The sequence below is a fragment of the Gadus macrocephalus genome, chromosome 2 (assembly GCF_031168955.1).
Source record: "Gadus macrocephalus chromosome 2, ASM3116895v1".
NCBI classification, from domain to species: domain Eukaryota; kingdom Metazoa; phylum Chordata; class Actinopteri; order Gadiformes; family Gadidae; genus Gadus; species Gadus macrocephalus.
Window position 1 is genome coordinate 16,500,685 of NC_082383.1, and position 21,479 is coordinate 16,522,163.

A 21,479-nucleotide genomic window follows, 5' to 3' on the forward strand; every position below is an offset into this window, starting at 1 on the left:
GGAACGCAGGATTAGGTCTGAGCAACGCGAAGGAGCTGTCCTCGTTTAGCAACAAGCAACTCGGGCTGACAGACAGAGCGGTTAGCTCACCGGCCCGCTTGGCAGAAACCAAGGCCAACAAGAGCGCCGTCTTAAATGACAGGGCATCCAAAGGGGCCTGAGAGAGAGGCTCGAAAGGATCCCTGGACAATCCGCGCAACACGGTGGGGAGATCCCAGCGTGGTGTAAGCACGCGTGAAACAGGCCTAACCCGTCTAGCCCCACGCAAGAATCTCTTGACCAGTGGATGGCTGAAGATCGGTCCACCATCACAGCCTGCATGGCCAGCCGAAACGGCTGCCGCATAGACCTTGATAGTGGAGAAGGCCAAACCTTTTTCCAATAAGTTTTGCAGAAACGAAAGCACGCTTCCCACCTCGCATTGAGATGGGACAGCGTGGTTCGTCTCACACCAATTAGAGAAGGCGCACCACTTCGCCGCATAGAGGGAAGAAGTAGAAGGCGCACGAGCACTCTGAATAGTGTTGATAACCGTCTCAGGCAAACCTTTGCCCTGCAGGATCAACCTCTCAGGAGCCAAACCAACAGCCGTCCCGAGACATCGGGCGGGTGGTGCACCGTCCCGTGGGCCTGTGAAAGCGCATCCGGCCTGAATGGTACTGGCCAAGGCGCCGACCGCGAGAGCGCGGCCAGCTCTGGAAACCACAGAGCTGAACGGTTCTCCGGGGCCACTAATATCAGGGACAGTCTCTCCTGTCTGACCCGTTCCAGAAGAGGAAGGATCAGCTGGAGCGGGGGAAACGCATACAAGAGAGCCCGCGGCCAAGGTGTGTGTGCCAACGCATCTACCCCCAACGGGGGAAGATCCCGAGGGCTGAGGGAGAACCACCACCTGCAGTGCGTGTTCTCCCGGGACGCGAAGAGGTCCACCTGCGCTGTCCCGAACCTCTGCCAGATCAGTCTGACAATGTCGGGATGTAACCGCCACTCGTCTCGGCGGGGACCGCCTCGAGACATGAGGTCCGCCCCAAAGTTCTGGGCGCCCGCGATATGCAGGGCTCTCAGACTGCGGAGATACTGATGAGCCCAAAGCCAGAGCTCGACCGCCTTTCGGTGGAGAGCAGGGGAGCGGACTCCCCCCTGTCTGTTGATGTACGCCGCCGCCGACACGCTGAGCGAACAAACTCGGGGTTGCCTCAAAACCAGCTACCTGAAACAGGGCTCAGGTCTTAGTCTCTAACCACTTGCCAATCTTTAAACTTCGGTTGCCTAGAAATTGTAAAGACAGTGATGTGTGTACATTGTGCGAGTATCCGTCACTCGCGATGTGTGTGCAGTCCAAAATGAAAGAAAAAACCTTGCATCACTAGGGAATCGAACCCCCAATCATCAGTTGGTCATTGGTAACTGTAAACAAAGAGATCGTTTTTTGTTTAACTGCTAACTAACAAACGGGTTTATGCGTTCACTGAACAAAGATTATGGAAATAAAAGACCACTTTTCCATCAGAAAAATCATCAGAACTGTTATTACGAACCCATAGACACTAAAAGCCGAAACCTTTCTCACATGCACACCCATCGCGAGTGACGGCTACGCGCACACATGCACACCCATAGCGAGTGACTTAGGACGTAAAGTCCCGTCAAGGTCGAAGTGGCGTCGATTTAGAGAGTCCCGTTGATCCGAAGCCCCATTGGACGGCAGAGGGGTGAATGAGCTTAAATAGACCTCAATCATAATCATAATCATAATCATAATCATGTTTTTATTTAAAAGTTTTAAATGATAGTACTTTATTTGACTTTATGAACCACACTGACTCCGGTCAAAGCCTGTTGTTGATTCGGCTTCCTACCAGACAAAGTATTGCTTCCTGAACCTTTGTCACGATGGCTCTATAAAGAATCACAAAGAAAGGAAAATATTATCCAGGATTGAATGAACACATGGAGGGTCTGAGCTCGCTGAACCAGAGCAGCATGTGGGCTGGAGCTCAGCTACCTGTTGACAGGGTTACTCCACCGTCCAGCCAGCGAGACATCCTGTACTCCCTTCCTCTTAAACCAGTAACCACTCCGATCTGAGACCAGTGACCAGTCTGATCTGAGACCAGTAACCACTCTGATCTTAAACCAGTGACCACTCTGATCTGAGACCAGTAACCTCTCTGATTTGAGACCAGTGACCACTCTGATCTGAGGCCAGTGACCACTCTGATCTGAGACCAGTGACCAGTCTGATCTGAGACCAGTGACCAGTCTGATCTGAGACCAGTGCTCTGATGGTTACATCATCTCCGTCTTTACAATCCATCCAGAAGCAGCACGTTGAGTCATCCGGTACTCTCCCCTCTTTCTCTCCATCAAACTCTCCCTTCCTCCTCCTCCTCTCTATCAAACTCTCTCTTTCTCCCTCTCTACATCCGTCCCACTCAGCCCATTAGGTTGAATCCCTTCCTTCTCCCAAACATCAAAGCCCAATACATGAAACGCGTTACACACAGATGCTCATTCAAATACCCTTATCCCCTCATTGATGTCCAGATCACACACACACACACACACACACACACACACACACACACACACACACACACACACACACACACACACACACACACACACACACATACAAACACTCTCACACTCAGACACACACTCAGACACACACACTCACACACACACAAACACACACACACTCACACACATCAGAGCGCGGGCCAGCAGATGGGCTTGGCCCTGCCCACTGGTGCCCCCGTATTATCTGAGCCGTCCATTTGATGCCCCCCCCCCGCACCCCTCCTCCTGTCACTTCAAAGCCGTGTTCTGTTAGCTGTCCTGTACTACATGTATTTACATCTCGAGATAAGGGGACACACACAGGGCCATGGGTCCACTCTGAGTTCAGACTGGACCCTCTGACTGCTGGCACGTCAGAGTGGGGGGGGGTCTGTCCTGGGACCCTGAGGCCCCTCCCACCAGACGTCAGAGTGGGAGGGGTCTGTCCTGAGACCCTGAGGCCCCTCCCACCAGACGTCAGAGTGGGGGGGGTCTGTCCTGAGACCCTGAGGCCCCTCCCACCAGACTGCTCCCTAACAGACCAACCTCGACCCTTCTGGAGAGGTCCCCTGATGGAGATGTTCGCGTTAATCTCAGGCTCCCTGCCCCGCAGCAGAGAGCTGCTATCTGCTCTGAGGAACGGGGTTCGAGTCCCACAGTGGCTCCGACTGGAATCCTGATCTTATCTCTGCTGCTTTTTTCCCCCCCCTCCTATCCCTCTGTCTGCCTTATCTCTGCCCTTCTTTGACCTTTTGTTCGCCATCCTTCCAAATACTCGTTATTCCTTTTTCTAATTTTTCTCAGTTGTTTTCGAGTTTCTAGTTCTCCATATTTCATTGTCTTTTTGTTGGTTATTTATTCATCTCCTGGTTTTAATATCAAGGCTTCAGTTTCTAGTTTGGTTTGAGGGTTAAGATATAAGGGTTTGGTTTTAGGATCAGGGTTTGCCGCCCGCCTACAAACTAAAATGGTGGTATAGTATGCTAAAATATGCTAAAATATGCTACTTATTGCTAAGATAGACAGACACCTGGTTTATCTTACTATTTGTTTGTGTCATCGCCTGTTCAAACATATCTCCCCCCCCTCTCTCTCACATTCTACCTCACTTAATCTTTTTCATTCCCTCCCTCATCCACATATAGCTTTGACTGTGAATAATATCACTCACGCACGCGCACACACACACACACACACACACACACACACACACACACACACACACACACACACACACACACACACACACACACACACACACACACACACACACACACACACACACACAGACACACACACAGACACACACACAGACACACACACACAGACACTCAGAGTTGCTTGTTGGCTGCTGGGAGCAGACAGGTCCTCTAGATGGGGGGGGGAATAACATGAAGAGAGGACCGGGACTTCATGCTCTGCAGACCCCCTAATTGCAATGATAAATAGGAACTGGGGGAGAGACAGAGGGAGGGGATGGTGCAATGGTAGCATCACACCCAACACACACAGACACACACACACACTCACTCACACACACACACACACACACACACACACACACACACACACACACACACACACATAGACACACACAAGCACATGCACACAGACACACACACACACAAAAGCATGCACACATGCACACAGTAATATGTACACACACCATCGAAACACACACACAAACACCAGTGAACGCACACAGACAATTGTCTATACACACATGTACATGTACTGGCATGCACAAACCATCAACACACTCACACAAGCCTGCAGGTGAAACTTTGACGCACGCACACACATACGCACACACACAAACATGCACAGGTGCACAGTGTGTTGCATGCAATTATCTCCTAATCAGTGTTGGGAAGGTTACTTTTAAAATGTATCCAGTTACAGAATACAGAATACATGCCCAAAAATGTAATATGTAACGTATTCTGTTTCATCACTCAATCTGAGTATTGTATTCTGAATAGCCTACTTGGATTACTTCCACATTGAATTGCATTTTATAAGTGTAGGAATGCGAAAGATATTTGCTATTACATCCAACACTGACACCATCACATTCACTGAGCTAAGTGCATAGGTGTTGCCTATAAAATCGCCTTAAAATAGAGAACACACAATTTTTATGTGTGTTTTCCAGCATAAAAATGTGGGTCTGTCCAATTCCCAGATGGTCCGACAATTTGCTGCTAGTCTTAGAGTTACCGCTAATCAAAAATAAAGCTGGTGCCTGTTACGTCCAAAGAGGCATATGCTTTGTAGAACTGGATCGGACCGAGGTTCGTTCGCTTTCAGATCTCAAGCGAACCGTTTCAGGGTTTGTTTGGAAGCGAACCGAGACCAGCTGTTCAGGGAGGTCTCGGTCGGCTGATTTGGTTGACATCGAAGTGCTGTTGGTGTGAAAGCACGAATAAACTGCTGAAACAGAAGTATCCTCATGTAATCCATTGATTTCAACAATGTAACTGTATCCTAAATACCAACTATTTAAATTTTAACTGTAACGGAATACAGTTAGCTATAATTTGTATTCTGAATACGTAACGCCGGTGCATGTATTCCGTTACTCCCCAAAACTGCTCCTAATTGTGTTCTTCAAAAGACACAACTTAAACATCTGAAGAGCGTCTACAGAAGCAGGAAGCAGAAGACCCACAGTCCCACTAAGGGCCGGTCTATTAGAGGGACCTGAAGACCAACAGTCCCACTAAGGGCCGGTCCATTAGAGGGACCTGAAGACCAACAGTCCCACTAAGGGCCGGTCCATTAGAGGAACCTAAAGACCAACAGTCCCACTAAGGGCCGGTCCATTAGAGGGACCTGAAGATCCACAGTCCCACTAAGGACCGGCAAATTAGACTGAGGGACCTGAAGACCCACAGTCCCACTAAGGGCCGGTCCATTAGAGGGACCTGAAGATCCATAGTCCCACTAAGGGCCGGTCCATTAGACTGAGGGACCTAAAGACCCACAGTCCCACTAAGGGCCGGTCCATTAGACTGAGGGACCTGAAGACCCACAGTCCCACTAAGGGCCGGTCCATTAGACTGAGGGACCTGAAGACCCACAGTCCCAGACCCACAGTCCCAGTAAGGGGTCATTAGAGGGTCCTGTCCTGTGTTGGGGCCAATCACTCAGAGCCCCTAACAGGAGGGCCCTCGTTAGAAAGAGGGCTGAGGGCCTACAGAGTGATGAGGTTCCCTCCATCACTGCTCTCTGGAGGAGCTGAGCTCCCCAGAGGAGAGCTGGGATGAAGGACTGGAGATTTACTGCTGAGCTTTCATTTGGTGGGAGAGTTTCTCACCCTGCAATCTGAAGAGGAGGAGTTTCATCTGGCTGACCATCGACCGCTGGGCCTCCCATCTCCATCTCTCTTCTATCTGTCTTTCAAATCCACCTGTCCATCCATCTGTCTGTCTGCCTATTTCAGTAGTATGTCTATCCATCTGTCTGTCTGCCTATATCAGTAGTATGTCCATCCATCTGTCTGTGTCTGTGTGTCCTCCTGTCTGTCCTAGCACTTTATTGATATCTTCCCGTCTATCTGTCTCCCCCTCTTTCTTCCCCAGGTCCAGGGTTGTCTCCCCCTCTGTCTCCCCCTGGTCCGGTGTTGTCTCCCCCTCTGTCTCCCCTTGGTCCGGGATTGCCTCCCCCCTTTTCTCCCCCTGGTCCAGAGTTGTCTCCCCCTCTGTCTCCCCCTGGTCAGGGGTTGTCTCCCCTTCTGTCTCCCCCTGGTCCGGGGGGTGATAGTTCGGCAGCATTCATCATTAGTTCAGTTCTCTCTCTCACTTACATACTAGCATGCATAATTATGCAACCATAATTATACGACCATCTTGAAGTCCAAAGAGGCATATGCTTTGTAGGATTACTATCGCACATATTTATACAAAAACAAATGACGTGCTCTTGTGTTTTGAGAGCTGAACACAACCCAAACCGTCTCCAGCCAATAAACTATATATATATATATATATATATATTCTTAACCTTAAAAAAAAAATATTAAAAAAAAATTATAAACTGCGAAGCTGTGTACAAAAAGGGGAATCAGCGTTTATATTGTCTGAGGAAACTCTCATCGTTTCACATTGACAGTAAAATGCTAACCATGTTCTACCGCTGCTTCATTGAATCTGTCATATCCTTTAGCCTGGTGTCTTGGTTTAGTAACCTATCCCTAAAAAATAAGAATTCCCTGAACCAAATCGTGAGGTAGGCTAGTAGGCTGATTGAAGAGCCACAGCTGAACCCAGAATCCCTGCATACAAGGCAGCTACAGAGACTAACTGGGTCTATCTTAGAAGATGGATCCCACCCACTATATGGTGAATTTCAACTTCTCCCATCAGGCCGTAGGTACAAAATGCCTGCCTGCAAAACAAAGAGATACAGAGGCAGTTTTGTTCCCTCAGCTGTCAAAACGTTAAATTGTAAGTCAGTAATTAAGCTACAGACTAACTTATTAACCTATGGATTGTATGGCCTTCTTCATCTTTTTATTTATTTATTTATTCTGACCTTGTTTTTTGTATCTGCCATGATGGCTTGCATTTAGTATTTATCTATCTTTTGATAGTAATAACCTTTTGTATGCTTTTTATCCATGTTCCTATGTCTGGAGCACTGTTGTCACTTTTATGTCTCTGTCTGTCGATGATGTTAATGTTGTCTGCGTGTGTGTGTATGCAGCCAATTCTTTCTTTCTACCTGCAACCAAATCTACCCTCGGGTACAAATAAAGTTACCTTTATATATACATATAGATACTGTTCAGACCACGGACGGTTGGGAGGAATGCCCGGAGGACACATTAAGGTGCGACACCACTGTGTCTGAGCGGTAACTCTTACAACCTTAATAGGATTGGCTCACAGCCAGAGGAGAGGAAGATAGAGAGATGATGAATAATGAATATAATGAATGATCAATGTGTAATTGGTTACAAATATTAATCTGTATATTGCGAGCAGAATGTGCTCATTGAGGTCACTGTGGGATGGGAATTTAATTGATAACAAATGATTTTTCCATGTGTTTTTTATTTGAAAGATATGGTTTTATAAACTGAAACTCAATTAGAGATGAGGTCAGATATGCAATCAAACCGCATCATTCAAGTTTAGCATTTAGCTATGTATTCATACATTATGATCAGAATTGATAATCATCAGCACATGAAGTGCCCCCAGCATTGATCCCTCAATAAGCTGTCAGCCACTGGACACACACACAGGCTGCAGCTCAATGTGTGTGTGTGTGTGTGTCTGTACATTTGTGTGTGTGTGTGTGTTTTGAGCACTGTGTTTGTTTGTGCATGGAAGTGTGTGTGTGTGTGTGTGTGTGTGTGTGTGTGTGTGTTTGTGTGTGTGTGTGTGTGTGTGTGTGTGTGTGTGTGTGTGTGTGTGTGTGTTAGTGTCTGTGTGTGGAGCACTCTCAGTGTGTATGTGCGTGTGTGTGTGTGTGTGTGTGTTGATCACCGTGTGTTTGTGTGCGTGCATGTGTGTGGGTGAGGGTTTGTGTGTGTGTCTGTCTGTCTGTGTGTGTGCGTGTACAGGTGGTGATGATTTGAGGTTCAAAGAGGTCTGAGCTCTGGCCATTCAAATTGGATCAGAGGAACATGAGATGGTAGTTCGGTTCTTCATTTACCCTCTGAAGAGAGGGTGTGTGTGCCAGAGAGAGTTAGTGTTTGTGTGAGAGTGACTGAGTGTGTGTTCAAGAGGAAGTGAGGAGGGAAAGGAACATAAATGGTGTGTGAGAAAGGGCAGAGAGCCACCCTCTCCCTCTCCCTCACCCTCTCCCCTCTGCCTCTCTCAACCCTATTTGAGTGGCATTCTTACTCCTCCACCGTTTCTAAGAGTTCCAGCAGATGAGATGTGAAGCAGCTCAGGGTTGGGTTATGAGAGCAAGAGAGGAAGAACCAGAGAAAATAATGAAAAAAGAAAGTGTCCAATTAAAACTAATACAAGAGAAAACGGGGCCAGGTGCTGCAGGAAGCCTCCTGGAGACTGACAGACATTCTCCTCTCTTACATCTGTCCCACCTGGCCTATTATTGGCTTCCCCCCCAACCATCCTTTATCTACCCTCTCTCTCTCTCTCTCTCTCTCTCTCTCTCTCTCTCTCTCTCTCTCTCTCTCTCTCTCTCTGTAGCTTCATTATATTCTCTCGACATGCAGTAAATGTACGGAAAAGTGTGTCACCCCCATTAATTTATCTCTACTTTAGCCTTCACTCTGGCCTCTCTCGCTCCCTATCCCTCTCTCTCTCTCTCTCTCTCTCTCTCTCTCTCTCTCTCTCTCTCTCTCTCTCTCTCTCTCTCTTTCTCTCCCCTGAAGCTGACATGATGTAGAGACGACACTCTGAGCTGCCTTTAGCTTCAAATACTGACAGGAGCTGGCTCCCATGTGTGTGTGTGTGTGTGTGTGTGTGTGTGATTGTGCGTGTGTGTGTGTGTCTGTGTGTGTGTGTTTGTGTGCGTGTGTGACTGTGAGAATGCATTTAAGTCCAGAGAGAAAGACACAGAGAGGGAGAGAGAGAGAGAGAGAGAGAGAGAGAGAGAGAGAGAGTAATGCAGACTTTAATTCTCCTCCTACATTACCAGAGAACTTCCCCCTGACTGACGTGTCCCTCTGTCCCCCCCCCACCCCCCAGCAGCCCCTCAATGATTCAACATCGGTACTCTGGGTAAGAGCCTTTGCTAGCCGACTAGATGGTAGTGAATAGTAAACTAATAGTAAAATAGTATTTCTTAATGGTGTGAGGCTGTTCCCTGAGTTCAGCCCCTAATGACAAGATCCATATGGGAGAACCACAAGAGAAGATTGAATCGCAATGTAGACATTTCAATCCATTTGACTCCATCTCCCCGCCACATGTCTTTACCCTCCAGATGAATCCTCATTCTCCTTTGAAAAACTCAAGAGCTTCCAGTCTTTGTTAGTTGTGAAAGAGAGAGAAGCCTTTAATTGGAGGATTGTGGAAGCATTGAACTAAATGCCAGCGGGCTTCTCTCATTGAAACAGCGAGTCGTTATCGTCCAGTTGAGGAAGCTTTACGGTCCGTCAAAAGAGGGCTTCTCTGAACTAACTACTCTGCTTGACGTGCTACATGGTGGAATGATGAAGCCTGTATAATCTTTAAGTGTTTCTCGTCGTGTGAACTTTAAATGTGCACTTTAAGTGTGCCCTCATTGTGTGAACTTTAAATGTGCCCACGTAGTCGTTTAAGTGTGCCTCGTAGTGTGAACTTTAAGTGTGAACATTAAGGCCCCGTCCACACGAAGCCTTGGATACTCCGAAACACAAAGGTTTCGGAGTATCTCCGTAAAGAAGGAGTCAAGCGAAACCGGGTAGATCTGTAGAAATGCTGTAGTACACATGCCAGGCCCAAAAGGGGCGCTGCTTCTGCTACAGAAATCCAGAAGAAAATTAAATAAGAAGAAGAGGCGAGCATGCGCATAAAGGCTGCCCCCCGAACTACTAACAACACAAACAAACGGTGTGTCAACAGTCTCAATAAATAATGGCTTAGCAACCCAACAAGGGACATGGTCTGCTGCAGAACCATTACAAGCCTGTAGTCCGCCATCATCTTTTTTGTTGTGAGTTCTGAGACTCCGCGGGCTTAACAGTCATTGGCTAGAGGGTCGAGGGGTGGGGCGATGACGTCATGGTTTATGGTTTCAGTCGGTTTCAGGCGTCCACACGAATCCAAAACGAAACCGGGTAGATTTGAAACCACCTCCGAGGGTGGTTTCAGAAGTTTACGGTTTCGGTCAGCGGATTCACTGGCTTCGTGTGGACGGAAGGCCGAACCGTACAAGACCTTTGCGGTTTCGCCATGAAATCGGCTTCGTGTGGACGGGGCCTGAGTGTGCCCTCGTAGTGTGAACTTTAAGTGTGCCCTCATAGTGTCGACTTAGTGTGGTAACTTGAAAAGTTGATTTTACTCTGGACTAAGTGTGTCTGTAATGTTGACTTGAAGAGTGTAGATGTTGCGTTGACCTGATGCATGGACATGTGAGGGCAGCCAGGCCGAGTTCACACTAACACACCAAGAAGACAACAGGAGACTAATAGGTCAAACACACACATACTCACCTTACCAAACACACACGCACAGCTTATCAAAGACACACACACACCCTCCTATTGCGGAGGACCCACAGGACGAGAGAGAGGGCATTAGGACCCTGGGGTGTCCATCCCCTCCATGCTCCGTGGATCTGTGTTCTGCAATGAGCCTGCGGAGGCAGCAACACAAAGGGTGAGGAGACAGGAGGAGAACTCTCTCCCCCTCCCCCCTCTCTCCCCTCCTCCTCCCTTCATATTATTCTTTCTTTATCTGTCATCCGATCGACCGTTAATAGGTAATCGCTGTCAGAGAGAGAGGCCAGTTGCTCTCATCTCTCTCTCTAATGAAGGATACGTGTGAACACATGAAGCATTATGACTATACGTCGTGTTTAAATGAGGAAGAAATTATTTAATATCCTTCTGGGAGTAGAAACAGGGAACAGTGTCAAAGTGCTTTAATATGTTAATTGTACTTTAAATAACTTAAATTATCTCAACTGTTAAAAAAAAGACTCCCTGACGTGAGTTTGAAGACATGTCACATGATCATCTTGTCCGCCCAGCTCACACCTGATTGGTCACACACACAGGAAGGACAGACACAGGAAACGGCTGAGGGTCACATAGAACATTTATTGCTGTGTAGTCAGGTTAACCTCTGACCTCCAAGGAGGACCGTTTCTTTGAAGCTCAAACAGCCCTTCATGGTTGCCTTTGTTTGTTGTTGTGATGTTGTCCCGCCCGGACGACAGGTTGTGATGATGTCGCCATGGAACACAAACTGTCAGGGAGGGGCTCACCTGACGCCGTTCAGATGTACGCACACACACACACACACACGCGCACACAGAAACACACGCACACATGCACGCACATGTATGCGCACATATACACCATCTCTGTCACATACACACACATCCACACACGCATGCATAAATACACATGCACGCACTCAAAGGCAGGCACACACACACACACACACACACACACACACACACACACACATACACATACGGGCGCACACATACAATGTTCGTCGCCAATATCAATCATTGATATTCAACATCATGTGGTTTAAACAGTCACCAAAAAGGTCCACCCTCGCATTCTTTTCTCACCTCATTATATTCCAAAATAACTCAAAGGTCATGATAAAAACACTAAGGATATACAAGTCTTATTAGGCTCTAAAGATCAACATCTCCTACTTCAATAATCAATCAATCCACTGGCATGACATCCAAAACCCCCCTCCCCCACCCTCCGACTGTTTCCCGAACCCCGGTCCGCTCCCGCTCCAGCTCCCATTGGCCCCTCCATGCTGTATAAAAGTGTTGCTACAACAGATGTGTGTGTGTGAGTGTGTGTGAAAGGAAGAGTAGGAGCAGGAGGAAGAGCATGTCAAGTGCATCAGGGTGTCAGTTAAAGAAGACGATGAGGAGCAGAGACGTCCTGTACGGCGCTCCCAGAGCTGTGCTCAGGGCCATGAGCCACCACACACACACTAAAGCTTCAAACAGACCAGCATTTTCGTTTTTGTTCTTTTTAATCTGTAGTGATGTTCTCTGTTAGCATCGGAAGCTAAGGCCAACAGAAACCAAAGTCAACCCAGTGTGTAGGTTAGGCCCTCCCCCCCAGTGTGTGGGTCAGCCCAGTGTGAACGTCATTGCTGCAGGTTATGGGTTATGGCTGCAGTCCTCCTGTGATGATCCTGCGTCTCTCTGTGCCGACCGGAACCAGAACAAGTACAGGAGGGAGAAGAGTCCTCGTCGCGGGGTGGAGGGTCTTGGAGGTGGAGGAGGTTTGAGCTCAGAGAGGGGTGGAGGAGGTGGAGCCCGGGGGAGAGGTGGGGGTTGAGGTGTGGAGGTGGAGGAGGTGGTCGAAGCAGGAACTAAGGGAACATTACTTCAAGCTCAGGAATACATTTTTTGCTTGGTGGTTTTTCCACATGACACCATTTTAAAAAAGTAATCTTTTCTCCAACCTTATAAAAAGTGGAAGTCACTGGCAGACAGAGTCCTGACGATACTTAAGACTGTAAAGGGGTGTGGGGACAGAGAAACACTGGCCTAGTCGCTCGTGGACAAAAAAAGTGAATAGAACCACGTGGTAATCACCGACACTGACATCGTTAATACAGAGCAAAGGATTAAATGAGGTTCCGTCATGCAGTCCAACCCATGTGGAGTGTGCGACAGGTCCATCGCGTGGTCCTAAATAACTCTTCAGACAAACAAATCCCCTTGGATTATACGGTTACAATACATCCCTTCACTCTCCTCTACTCTAAGGAAACGTCCTTTTATTCTTCAAACGTCCTTCTTTCATCAGCGCTCGGTTCTCCCCTTCCATGTTTGATTGAGCAATGCCCGAGGTTAAACCAGATGAACCCGCAAAGAAAACCCATAAAGAAGAGTCACATATCACTGCATGCAAGGTTCCGTTTGTGTACAGCTGCCACTCAAAAAGCTGTTGGCAGAGGTTCCTCTTCCGGAGTTCCTCTCATCCTGGATACTCCGCTAAAGATATAAAGACGTGCTGAGGCCGTTCTCCATGTGCTGCATTCAGGCAATCAGCCTTCTGACACGCAATCACACACATAGAAAAACACACTCACAAACACACATACACATGAACTCTCCTCCACCTCGCACTAATCCTAACCCTCTCAGCAGAAGCTCCTGGTGGGGGAGAGCGGCGCGGTGACGGACTTCTGCTCCTGCTCGCAGACGGATGACCTGCTGGTTCCCATCTTCGCCATTGTATTTCCTCCTGCTGACCACGCCCCCGCCATGCCCCACGCCCCGCCCCGCGGAGCCGCTGTCGAGCCGCGGGGCCGGCGTGGAACGGGTCTAAACCGGATCCTTCTACTGCTGCACTGTCACCGTCCGAGACCCCGAGACGCCGAACAGCGAAACCAACAAACAGAGGAAAAAGACAGACAAAGAAAACTTGAAGTAGGGAAGCAAGGAACGCCATTCTGTGTGTGTCTTTTGATTTTCAGCTCTGTGCCTTTTGCTGTAAACTCCCTGATATAAAGAGGGCCTCCGGGCTGCAGTCGATCAGAACCATGCGTGGCCTCTAGTGGTACCAGCCCTCAGCAGCTAGAGGCCCTGTTCTGCCCTGTTGGCCCCCGCTCTGAGGGCCACACTAGTCCTCCTCTGACCCACCGGACCGCCCGAGTTCAGCCTGGGCGCGCTCACAAACACATCCGGACAGGGTCTGGGCGGGATGGGGGTGGGAACACAGGACATCAAGTGACGTCACGCCGGCCGCAGTGTGACAGGGAGAGTAAAGGGGGAGGCGACGGTTCGGAGCCAGAGGGTGAGGACACGAGGCGGGGGGCGGCGGTGTTCTTCATCTGTTCTTCCGGCGGGGCCCCACCAGCGTCTGGTTGGAGCTCTTCAGGCTGAAGGACTCGTGCCCGCCACCCCTTCCTCCGTCCCCCCGCCGCCCCCCGCTGCCCCGCCCGTCCCCAAGCCCCATCGAGGGGTTGGCCAGGAAGCCCTGAGGGTCCATGAGCTCCAGACCCAGGACCCCCTTGTGGCCCTCCCTGCCCCGTGACGAGAGCAGCGCCCCCCCCTGTTCAAGGCTCCCTGTGCTGCTGCACTTCTTCACGCCGCCTCCGCGGGGCGCAAGGGAGCCGGGCGAGAGCAGCGAGGTGAGCGACAGGCTGCTCAGCGTCTCTGACAAGTGTTCGCTGTTCCCCGCCTGGCCGCAGCCGCAGCCCCCCAGGGAGGGGCCGATGCCGATGCCCAGGTCCTCGTCCGAGGGGTCCATGGAGTCCTCCCGTGTGCAGCCCGGGCTGGCGCTGCCGCGGCCGCTGCTCTGGCTCCTCTGGTGGCCCCTGGTGGCCTGGAGGGTGAGGCCGGAAGGCGGCCGGGGCCCCTGGGGGGGGCCGGCGGCGGCGGGGTCGTCCTTGTGCAACGTAAGCGAGGGGAAGAGGAGGGGGAGAGGCGCCAGGGGGAAGGGGGGGTCCAGGTTCCGGGGCGGGGACACGCTGAAGCTCAGGCCCTCCTCCAGGGTGGTCTGCAGGCTGCCCTCCGAGCTGCCCGTTGCCAGGGACGAGTCGCTGTGGGACGGGTGCTGGGGGGGGTCACAGACAGCATCATCCAAAGGTAGCTGTGTTACAGATATCAGCATCGGAAATTCATCCGATACTCCCTTAAATGCAGCATCGGTATCGGCAGGCACGCAAGTCTAGGTGCCGATCCGATACCATCACGGGACTAGCTCCTTTACGACACAGGCAGAGAACTACAGAGAACATCATGGATGCTCACGCTTACAAGAGTACCAGTATTATTATAATTACAGATTCAAAATAATATAAGTAAATCATGTAGTTCTGAAAAAAATAAACAACATAAATAAATTGTATCAGTAGTTATATTGCTAGATGCGGGAAGGAACAAACATCAAGGGAACATATCTCTGAGCGTAGTGAGGCCTGGGGCCCCTGCTGGACCACTGACCTGGGGCCCCTGGTGGACTACTGACCTTAGGCCCCTGGTGGACCACTGACCTGGGGCCACTGCCGTACTGACCTGCGTGCAGAGCGTGGTGTTGCGGGCCCCGGGGGATCTCAGCGAGGCCCAGGTGGCAGGCGAGGTCAGCCTCAGGCCCCGGGTCAGACGCAGGCTGCGGCTGCGGGGCGGGGCCGGGATTGGGACCGCCACTGGGTGGAAGAAGTCCACCGGTAGGCGGAAGCGGGACAGCGGGTCCCCGGACCCCTCTCGGCGTTCCTCGTCCCCCCCGGCACTCCGCCCCCTGCTGCTCGACACGCCCCCTGGGGGAGGGAGGGGTGGACGGTTGGCTTGGGCTGACAGACTCAATGTTTCGGCGTTGATTGATGATGGCAGCATGTCGCTCAGGAGGTAGAGCTGGTCGGCTGTTAACCGGAAGGTTGCTGAGGCGTCCTTGAGACGCCTCACTCCCCCTGACGAGCTGGCTGTGGTTGACACGGCTGTCGGTGTGTTAATGTGTGTGTGAATGGGTGAATGTTAGGCGAGATGGTGAAGCGCTTTGAGCGGCCACTGGTTAGGAGAGCGCGGTACAAGCTCAGTGCATTGACCATGACGGGGTGCTGGTCCTTAGAGCGCTCGATACTTGACCGCTCGCTTGGATACGAAGGTACGCGTTACGTCTCCATGGATTGAGGTTTAGGTAAAACAATGTCCCTGGCCGAAGCATGGAAGGCTGGGATTGGACGCTTCGCTGTCAGCATGCTTGTGAACAGTGAAGCTGTTATACAGTTAAACTCAGGTCAGTTCATTGAGGCACAGGACCCCTAGGGGGTCCCCTACCTGGTCTGCCTGCCTCAACGACCTGACCTGAGTTTAGAGACCTCCTTAATTACTCAATACAGTGTATTCCCCTCTGCTCCATCCTTCATGTTACGGTACTCTCACCATACTATAACCTTGCCCCCCCCCCCCCCCCCCTACCCATCAGAGGTAGGTGAAGTGGACAGAGAGATGCCCCCCCCCCCCCCTGCTCACCGGGGCTCCTCTGGTGGTGCTGCTGGTGGTGCTGCTGGTGCTGGTCTGCCTGGACCTCCAGCTCCATCAGCTCCATCAGCGCCCTCCCCTCCTCCTCCACCTCCTCCTCCTTCTGGGCCTCTCCTGAGATCAGGGAGGGGGGCTCCAGCCCCACCTGGGTCTGGGTCTGGGTGTCTCCGGCCTGGTGGAAGCCCCCCGCCTCCTCTGAGCTCTGGGAGTCGCTGTTGCTCCTGGCTCCCTGGGGGGGGGGAGGAGAACGTCTTCAGGATGTGGAGACGAGCTTTTAAAAACTAACCTACGTTCAGCTTCTGCAAAAAATCGAACACGAACACAGATTTATGGCAAGATTGAAGCAGATATGAAATGTTGTATAAAATAATTCATGATGCATCTTCAAACAGAGATCCAGGGAGTGGACTTCATTAACGTCCAGTGGAGTTTGATTCTTTTTAGACCGATTCATCTTAAAAGGTTAGCATCTACCAGGACTGGACCTGCAGCCTCAGCCCCTTCCACACTCTCTGGCTGTGAGGTCAGGGGTCGGCACCGTCCACACTGCCTGGCTGTGAGGTCAGGGGTCATGCTGCCCACTGGCCTTCAACTGATCCTCCCTGTCCTGTGTCTTCGTCTTAGAGGAGAGGTGTGGATGAAGGAGGCTGTAGGGTAAACTCCTACGGGACACTTCTCTATCGGTTGAAGTTTCCCACTTCTATTAATATCTGTATGCTTGCTCCTCTCCATCTTCTCTATTTTGAATCTGTGCTCGTGCATTCCTGTCTCCACCCGGCCTGCTCAGGTCTCCATGCCAACCAGCCTCCACCGTCTCCTGCTGCTGGTCCATATGGAGACAGTGTACACACATACACCTCAATATGTACATCCATCAGGGACTAAGCCAAAGCTTTGTTTGTCATTTTACAGTCAGCATTCTCTCTTGAGTTTGAATAATAATAATAATAATAATAATAATACATTTCATTTAGAGGCGCCTTTCAAGACACCCAAGGTCACCTTACAGAGCATATAGTCATCATACATTTTTTAAAAAACAAGACATTGTGGAAAAAAATAAATAAATAAATAAACATAAGCAATAAGAAATAAATAAAACAAAAACAAGACAAAACAAAACAAAACAAAACAATCAAAACAGTGATCAGTTAGACGTTGTGTGCGAGTTTGAACAGGTGAGTTTTGAGTTGTGACTTGAAGGTTGTAATGGTGTCTGACTGTTTTATGTGTGGGGGGAGGGAGTTCCAGAGCCTGGGTGCTGAACAGCTGAATGACCGGGCACCCATTGTAGTGAGTCGTGATGTGATGTGAATGGGTAAGAGTGTGTGTATGTGTGTGTGTAGTTTGTACAAACACTCTCACACACACACAGACAAACTGACACACTCACACACTCCACATCACACTCTCTCTACTCTAGCTGCCTTGACCTGAAGTCCTCTCTCCCGTACCCCCTCCCGCCCCCCCTCACACCCCACCCCCCCAGAGTTTAAGCTAATCCTCCCTACTTCCCACCTCCACCCTCCCGCTCATGTTCCCTCCCCCCTTCATCCCTTCCTTCCTTCTCTCCTTGCCTACCTCCTAAGGAATGCTGGTTCACAGCCTGGTTGGGGGGGCAGTGGGAGGGGGGTGGGAGGGGAGAGAATGCTTTCAGGTCAAGCCTAAAGGCAGCTATAGTAGAGAGCATGAGCACCCATACAAACCCAACACTCACACACACCTACATATAAACATCTATATAAATGTATGCTGCAATTAAAATGAGAGAGAGAGAGAGAGAGAGAGAGAGAGAGAGAGAGAGAGAGAGAGAGAGAGAGAGAGAGAGAGAGAGAGAGAGAGAGAGAGAGAGAGAGAGAGAGAGAGAGAGAGAGAGAGGCCAGAGTGAAGGCTAAAGTAGAGATAAATTAATGGGGGTGACACACTTTTCCGTACATTTACTGCATGTCGAGAGAATATAATGAAGCTACAGATTGAGGAGGAGAAGAGCAAAGGCTTTGCGGCAATACGTTTGTCCTGCGTTGAAACCAGCGTCTGTGGTTGTGTGTCTGCCCACCGGCTCAACCCATGCTGCTCTCATCTGGTCCTGCTTACCAGCGATGGGGACTGAATTAACATTCTGCTCTTCATTTATCAAGTGTTGCATCAAGTACTCAGTCTGTCTGACCAACCTGCTCTGGTACTGAGCCCCAGTCAGAGTCTGTTTGACCAGCCTGCTCTGGTACCCCCAGTCTGAGTCTGTTCGATCAGCCTGCTCTTGTGTTGCCGCATTATGCTAACAGAGAACATTTGCTTCATTGGTGGAAAGCATCCTAACATTCCAGTGGTCAGCACTCGGCTTCAGTCACAGAGTGTACCGAGGAAAAGAGGATCCATCACCACGGCCAGAGGCTGGTTGGTCGAACTGGATTCACCACTGAGACAGGAGGGCTGGAGACGGACGGACATCACCCAGCTGGTCTCCTGGAGCTCCTGAAGCTCTTCAGTGGAGACCTTCAGCCTGCTGGTCTGAAGCTCCTCTGACCAGTGGAGACCATCAGCCTGCTGGTCTGAAGCCCCTCAACGCTTTAAAACAGAGACGGGGGGGGGGGGGGGGGGGAAGGGTGGTCACCTTGTGGTCGCTGTGCAGCAGCAGCTGGTAGCGGCCGGCGCCTTCCTCCAGGCTGAGGTCGTCAGGGAGGGGGGGGGGGCGACGACGACTTGTCAGACTGCGGCTCCGACCTCAGGGAGGCCTGCTCGATCTCCGCCATCTGGATCTGCTGGGGGGCGGGGGCGGGGCACACAGTTTCTCAGTGATCAGTGGTGGGCGAGGGGACGACGACACTGCAATGACACCTAAGGGTTAGACTCCAGGTCGAAGGGTTGTGTGTTTAAATCCCCGATGGAGACAGCATACCTTGAGCGGTCCTTGAGCAACGTGCCGACCGCCCCTCCCTGCTCATTGATATGATGCACGTTAAGTTTAGTTAAGTTAAGTTAAGTTAATACGTTGATGCGCTGCTTAACGTATGCCTGCATCAGCAGTAATAGTTAGTTACTAGTTAGTTATTTGTAGGTCAAGTAAAACATACAGCACATGAAATCTCCTGCTGGGTTTATAGATCTGGCTTACTTCAGATCGTAATAGGAAAGTAAAACACGCATATATATATATACTGTATATATATATATATATATATATATATATATATATATATATATATAGAGAGACCAAGCAAAAGAGACACAGAGAGACAGAGACATAGATACAGAGATACAGAGACAAAGAGCCAGAGACAGAGAGACAGAGAGACAGAGCGACAGAGAGACAGAGGGTTGCATATCAGGAGTCTATGGCCTCTGAAACAAGTCATTCACTGCTGCACTTGTTCTTGATTTGAGAAAAGAGGGAACGAGAGAGAGAGAGAGAGAGAGAGAGAGAGAGAGAGAGAGAGAGAGAGAGAGAGAGAGAGAGAGAGAGAGAGAGAGAGAGAGAGAGAGGGGCAGGGTGATAATGGATCAGCAAGCCAAGTGTAGAGAGCCTTCCTAATGGCAGCAGCGATGTGGGACAATTCAGGATTCAGATCAGGAACACATTACCAAAGTGCCCACTTCGTTTGGTGGCGATGTCTCCATAAATACAGTCCATTTGCCAAATCTGTACTCCATTAACACTCAAGTTAATAATCAAATACGCCGTTTCTGGGACTGTTTCAGGTGAGACATAGGGTATAGAGCAGGGGTTTTCAAAGTGTAAGAGAGTGAGCCCCCCCTCAGAGAAGAAATTTCAGCTGAGCCCCCCCCCCCCCAAAATTTTTTTTCTAAATACCTGTGTTTTGAAAGCTATCTTAATTATTTTACACATTTTAAACATCTCTGATCATAATTTTGAAACATTTGAAACATATTTTTGAAACATTTGAGACATATTTTTTCAGCAACATGTCAGAATATTTTAAACATATTTCTGAAACATTACAACATCTTTGTGCGTTTTTAAACACGTTTCTTAACACAATTTAACAACTTTATCTAAGCATGTTTTAGCTTAACCTTTTTTAAATACATTTGAACATCTTAATCTGTGTAAACTGCCAGTTTACACAGATTCATTCAGGGTCGAATCAGATCTGCCTTTTCAGTCCAGAGATTCGACTATTCGGCGGGGTTTGTTTACCGGCGTTGCTATGGTGACCTAAATTATTATAAACAACTGAAAACGATGCCGGTTTGAAACTAAAACTGTGATTCTGAAAAAAGCATAAATGCTATCAAAATTCCGTTTGGATAGTATTGAAGATACAAGTGTCTAGATTTGTTTAATGGTTTGAACGATGGTAAAAGGTTGAAAAATGAATGAGTTACGATGTCTAGAGGTGTATCAGTGGGCTGACGTCTTCAATGAAAACAGCTGAAAACAAAGCGGTATGAAACTAAAACTGTGATTCTGAAGAAAGTTTAAATGATATCGAAATTCTGTTTAGATATTATTGAAGATACAAGTGTGTAGATTTGTTAAATGGTTTGCACGAAGATAAACGGTTGACAATTGATTTAGTTATGTTACATCTGCAGTTGAAGTACGACTGATGATTTGAATCATCGACATTCAGGTTTTTTTTCGGGTTTATTTTTTTCTCACGTTGCGCCCCCCCTGAAGAACTCTGGCGCCCCCCAGGGGGGGCGCGCCCCACAGTTTGAAAACCACTGGTATAGAGCTTTACGTTAGAACAAAATGCTTTCTCCTCCTGTGGAACGGATGATGAGGCTGATCAGAAGAACACGTCTATAGGAGAACTAGCCTCAGCCTGAACCAGGACCATCGGGGTCCTAATCTAGCCGACATCTGAACTACACTAACATGAACCTGGTTCTGCAGCACAACACACACACACACACGCACGCACAGACACACACACACACACACACACACACACACACACACACACACACACACACACAGAAACACACACACACACACACACACACACACACACACACACACACACACACACACACACACACACACACACACACACACACACACACACACACACACACACACACACACACACACACACAAACACACACACACACATCAGGCGCATCAGCTCCACTACATTAACAAGCTGAGAGCAGGATGAAGAGAGAGGGAGGGACAGATAGAGAGAGAGGGAAGTAGAGGGAGGGAGAGAGAGGGAAGGAGATTGGCTTGACAGCAGCTGCAGAGAGCGGGATGACAGGATGAGGAGAGTCCGTCCGTACGGTCTCTTCTCAACGAGCTTCTGATGTTTACTGCTGTGAAGGACGCCAGCACGGGCATGCTGTCCTGAACC

The 21,479-nt window shown here is 49.5% G+C and overlaps 2 protein-coding genes across 2 annotated transcripts in view; both read right to left on the reverse strand.

Moving 5' to 3' along the window:
* Window positions 1-11,267: 11,267 nt before the first annotated feature.
* Window positions 11,268-18,914, reverse strand: LOC132474615 (voltage-dependent T-type calcium channel subunit alpha-1I-like). The gene is made up of 6 exons (XM_060075409.1): window positions 18,886-18,914; window positions 18,776-18,827; window positions 16,455-16,463; window positions 16,156-16,393; window positions 15,202-15,443; window positions 11,268-14,740 (listed from the first exon to the last, which is right to left on the reverse strand). The coding sequence occupies exons 1-6, from the start codon at window positions 18,912-18,914 to the stop codon at window positions 14,012-14,014; spliced, it is 1,299 nt and encodes a 432-aa protein (XP_059931392.1). The 3' UTR covers window positions 11,268-14,011.
* Window positions 18,809-21,479, reverse strand: part of cacna1hb (calcium channel, voltage-dependent, T type, alpha 1H subunit b) — a 48,091-nt gene continuing 45,420 nt past the window's right edge. Inside the window, exon 14 of the mRNA XM_060072839.1 lies at window positions 18,809-18,923. The gene's annotated coding sequence lies outside the window, so the exon portion shown is untranslated. The remainder of the gene's footprint in view (window positions 18,924-21,479) is intronic.

Bases quoted from the DNA above. Each gene is read 5' to 3' on its own strand.
- LOC132474615 (XM_060075409.1), bottom strand. From the start codon at position 18,914: ATGGCGGAGATCGAGCAGGCCTCCCTGAG. The intron at 18,828-18,885 runs GTCGGAGCCGCA...TGACGACCTCAG, and splicing joins ATCGAGCAGGCCTCCCTGAG to CCTGGAGGAAGGCGCCGGCC. The intron at 14,741-15,201 runs GTCAGTACGGCA...GACCCCCCCCAG, and splicing joins ACACCACGCTCTGCACGCAG to CACCCGTCCCACAGCGACTC.